This window comes from Parus major, chromosome 14 (genome assembly GCF_001522545.3).
Source record: "Parus major isolate Abel chromosome 14, Parus_major1.1, whole genome shotgun sequence".
Lineage (NCBI taxonomy): Eukaryota > Metazoa > Chordata > Aves > Passeriformes > Paridae > Parus > Parus major.
The window spans coordinates 1,615,864-1,619,621 of NC_031783.1; the positions used below are offsets into that span (position 1 = coordinate 1,615,864).

General features: G+C 59.0%; 1 protein-coding gene across 13 annotated transcripts in view; it reads right to left on the reverse strand.

Moving 5' to 3' along the window:
- LOC107211056 (mitochondrial Rho GTPase 2) overlaps positions 1 to 3,758 on the reverse strand; it is a 44,039-nt gene continuing 40,281 nt past the window's right edge. For 8 of the 13 annotated variants that reach the window (XM_033517861.1, XM_015642518.3, XM_033517865.1 and 5 more), the window contains 3 exons: positions 3,549 to 3,671; positions 3,184 to 3,386; positions 1 to 1,642 (listed from right to left, as the gene is read on the reverse strand). In XM_033517861.1, the coding sequence (XP_033373752.1) occupies positions 1,525 to 1,642; positions 3,184 to 3,386; positions 3,549 to 3,671 (444 nt within the window). In that variant the 3' untranslated portion in view covers positions 1 to 1,524. The remainder of the gene's footprint in view (positions 1,643 to 3,183; positions 3,387 to 3,548; positions 3,672 to 3,758) is intronic. The other 5 variants (XM_015642521.3, XM_015642520.3, XM_015642524.3 and 2 more) reach the window with 1 other exon arrangement.

A 3,758-nucleotide genomic window follows, 5' to 3' on the forward strand; every position in this document is an offset into this window, starting at 1 on the left:
TGCAAGCGCAAGGTGTGTAAAAATTTATTCTGCTGTAGAGAACAAACCTAAAACCTTACAGCTCCAGCAGATGTGGAGCAGGGAGACACCAGGCACGGGCCTGGCTGGCAGAGCCACGCAGGGTGGGCACAGACAGGGACGTGAAACACGAGGGACGTGGCCCTGGCAGGGACCGGGGCCAGCAGGGGGACAGGGACACCACCCTGGGAGAGACACTGGTACTGCCCAGAGATTTCTGCACCCCCTGGCTGGCTCTGGCCACGATAAAACATTTAAATAGACAAAACACAGGAAAAGCAGCTCTGGGTGCTACGTAGGAGCTGCCCCCACAGCTGCCTGCAGACTGACCCCGAGCGTGCTGGGGAAGGCCAGGCTGGTGGCACAGCCAGGAGCTGATCCAGGCTCCCCCTGGGGGACGGAAACCCAGGGATGGGCACTGCTGCTGCTCTTTGGGACTCACAGACAGGGACACTGGGGGGTTTTGGCCCCAGTGGGTGCTGAGCTCACTCCCAGCAGCTGAAAGCAGCTCAGGGGTGGGCAGGGGACAGGAGACAGCACAGGAAGGAGCTTCCAGTGGTGCCAGGAGATGCAATGTCCAGAGCCTCGCCAGCCTCTGTGGGATAGGGCCCCACAGAGGGGACAGCAGGACCCAGGGCACAGCATGGCACCAGCTCAGTGATGGCACTGCCAGGGAATGACTGAACACACAGGGGGCATCCAACACCCTCCCAGTCCTTGCCAGGGCTCCCAGAACCCTGCAAATACTGGTGGCCATGAATACTGGTGGCCAGGAGTGGGGATGGGCCACGCAGGAGGCAGGAAAGGAGGGCAGAGGGACACTGAGCCTGGCACGCTGCAGGACTCACAGCAACAGGAAGGAGCTCAGGACAAACCCTGGTTGTCACTGTCCCCCCTCAGCCCAGGACAGCAGCCACCGTATCCCAGCAAGAGGGGCCAGGCCTGACCCCAAACACTGGGGCTGGGGGTGTCAGTGCCTGGCCCTCCCTCCCCAGCTGCCTTTCCCAGCGCTGGCTGAGGGAAACCGGGACAGGAGATGGAGATGTGCCCCAGGGAGCTGCAGCCACGAGCTCATTTGACAGCTCAGCTGCTGCTGGAGCTCCCAGAGGCTCCGGGAGCGTTGCGCCCTCCAGAATTGAGGGCACCAGCACAGCCCTCTGGGGAGGGGATGTGCCCAGTCCAACAGACACCGAAACACTCATGTTTGAGCTTAAAAACAAGCGTTAAAAAAATCGAACAGAATAAAAGATGAGGGTGATCCTCCAGCTGCTGGTGAGGCAGAGCCCTCCTGGCAGAGCTGCCTGGGGTCAGGAGGACACAGGGTGAGGCTGGCCAGGGCCAGGGATGGATCCTGCTGGTGCTGGGAGCTCCGGCTTCACTGCTCCTGCAATCCAGGCTGGGGCAAAGGAGGATTTCCTACCAGGGGCCGGCTTGAGGCGGGGCCCCTCCCTGGGCGTCGCTGGGGACGGGGAGCTGGTGTCACGGGGAGGGGGTGGAGAGTGGCTCTCATTTGTTCTTGGCCAGCAGGCGGTACAGGGTGAAGCCCACCAACGCCGTCACCGCCGCCCCCAGCGCCACCCGCAGCCAGAAGGACGCGACTCCCAACTCCACGGCGTTCAGGTGGCTGCAAGGAAACACAGGAGAGGCTGGTGAGTGTGGCTGTCCCGCTGCTCCTACCCCACACTGCGAGGCAGGGGAGTGCCAGGGGGTGAGCCCAGCACCGGCAGGAACAGCCCAGTGAGAATCTGAGAGATTCCCCGTCCCTGCAAGCAGAGCACTCGTCACCCGGCATCACCGTCAAGCCAAGGGAGGGCTGTGGGACGGATGTGGCTGTCCCCTCCCCTGCCCTGGAAACAGCTCTCCAACACCTAAATAATTAGACAGGTATCTGCCTTTCTAGGTCAAGCTGCCTTTCCAGCTGCCAGTGCACGGAGAGCCTGGATGCCAGCATGGGGACACCGGTGACAGGGACCAAAGGGCAGCGAGGGACAGCGCCCAGTGCTGCCCCAGCGTACACATTCCCTTCCCAAACACGTGCTGTCCTGCACTGATGTGCTCCTCTCCTCTCTCTCCCTCCATCCATAATTCATTCCCCACTACATTGGGGGAACACAGCCAATCCCCGGCCCTCCATTACGCTGTTATTTATTTATACCACATACCCTAAGATATATTAAGAATATTTAAATTTTAATACTGCAGAAGAGGAGAAAAAAAAAAAAAAAGCGTCAGCTCTAAAAATAAAGTTGTTTATTGAAAAGAAGCTGGAGGGAAAACTACTCACTAGTAATCCCATCCTGCCTTCCAACGCTCCCACACGTTCAGGGCCCCTGGAGCTGCACTCGCCCTTCCCAGCCCTGGGGTGATTCCATTCACAGGGATCCTCCTCCCTTCCCACAGCTCCCTCACCTCCTGTGACCAGCCTGCTGCTGTCCTGCCCCGCTGCCAGCCCCTCTGGGGTGCAGCTCCTCCCAAAGGGAAGCTGTGTGACAGAGGTCTCGCTTCACTGACCTCTTTTTCAGTCTGATCCATCTCATCGGGAGAAAATAGCTGCCACCCCCCCCCCGTGGGCCTTGGCAAACTAAGCTGGCTACTCCTCTTCAGCGTTTTTTATCCTAGGCTTCAAAAATAAACACTCCTGTGGCAGGATCTATCTACTAAATCTGCCAGAGACATACACACAAGCAGAAGAAAACCTCCCCCCTCTGCAATTAGAGGAAGAAATGGCTTTTCTGTTTCAATTATTTGTATAAGCAGATCACAGAACACTGGAATGGTTTGAGTGGAAAGGAATCTTAAAGTTCATCTCATCCCACCCCCCTGCCATTGGCAGGGACACCTTCCACTGTCCCAGGCTGCTCCAAGCCCCATCCAGCCTGGCCTTGGACACTTCCAGGGATCCAGGGGCAGCCACAGCTGCTCTGGGCACCCTGTGCCAGGGCCTGCCCACCCTGCCAGGGAACAATTCCTTCCCAATATCCCATCTAATCCTGTCCTCCCTCAGCTTAAGGCCATCCCCCCTTGTCCTGTCACTGCATGCCCTACATGACACCAAAAGCTGCAGAGAAACCAAAGCAAAAGCAATGTGGCAGAGGCAGGGCTGGGACACAGCCCCCTCCCCAGGCTGTGCTCCCAGCAGAGCCCCTCCATGGCAAGGATACTAACGGGAAGGTGGCAGCAGTGGCCAGTTTGGTGTAGACAGTGGTGCTGGGTGGTCCCTGGCTGTGGCAGGAGAAGAGGAAAGGTGGAGGGAGGCAGTGCTTGTAGCAGAACTCAGCTGGGAAGAGCCCTGGCTGCTGGCTGGCTTCTGGCAGGTCTGTCTTGGAGGCCACAAAGACACAGGGGATCTGGCTGTCCAGGTAGTGTTGCTGCAGAGACAGAGAAACACCAGCGAGGGGTTAAGGACCAACCCCTGGGAGAGGCAGGGCTGCCATGAAGGCTGATGTCCCCCATGCCCCTGGTGAAGTCAACCAGGACCCCTGTGGTCACCCAGGACCCCCTGTAAAGTCCCCAGGGTCCCTGCCAGCTACCTTATAGATGCTGGCACAGTAGCTGAAGGATTTGGGGTCGCTCAGGCTGTAGATGAAGCAGGCGACGTCGCAGGCCGCGTCCGACGGCTTCGTGAACGTCGTGTCAGCGCTGACCTCGTACAGCTGCAGCACAGGGGACAGGGATGGTGGCACAGCCGTGTCCCAGGGCAGCTCCTCACACCCCACATGTGCCAGAACAGCCACAGGCAC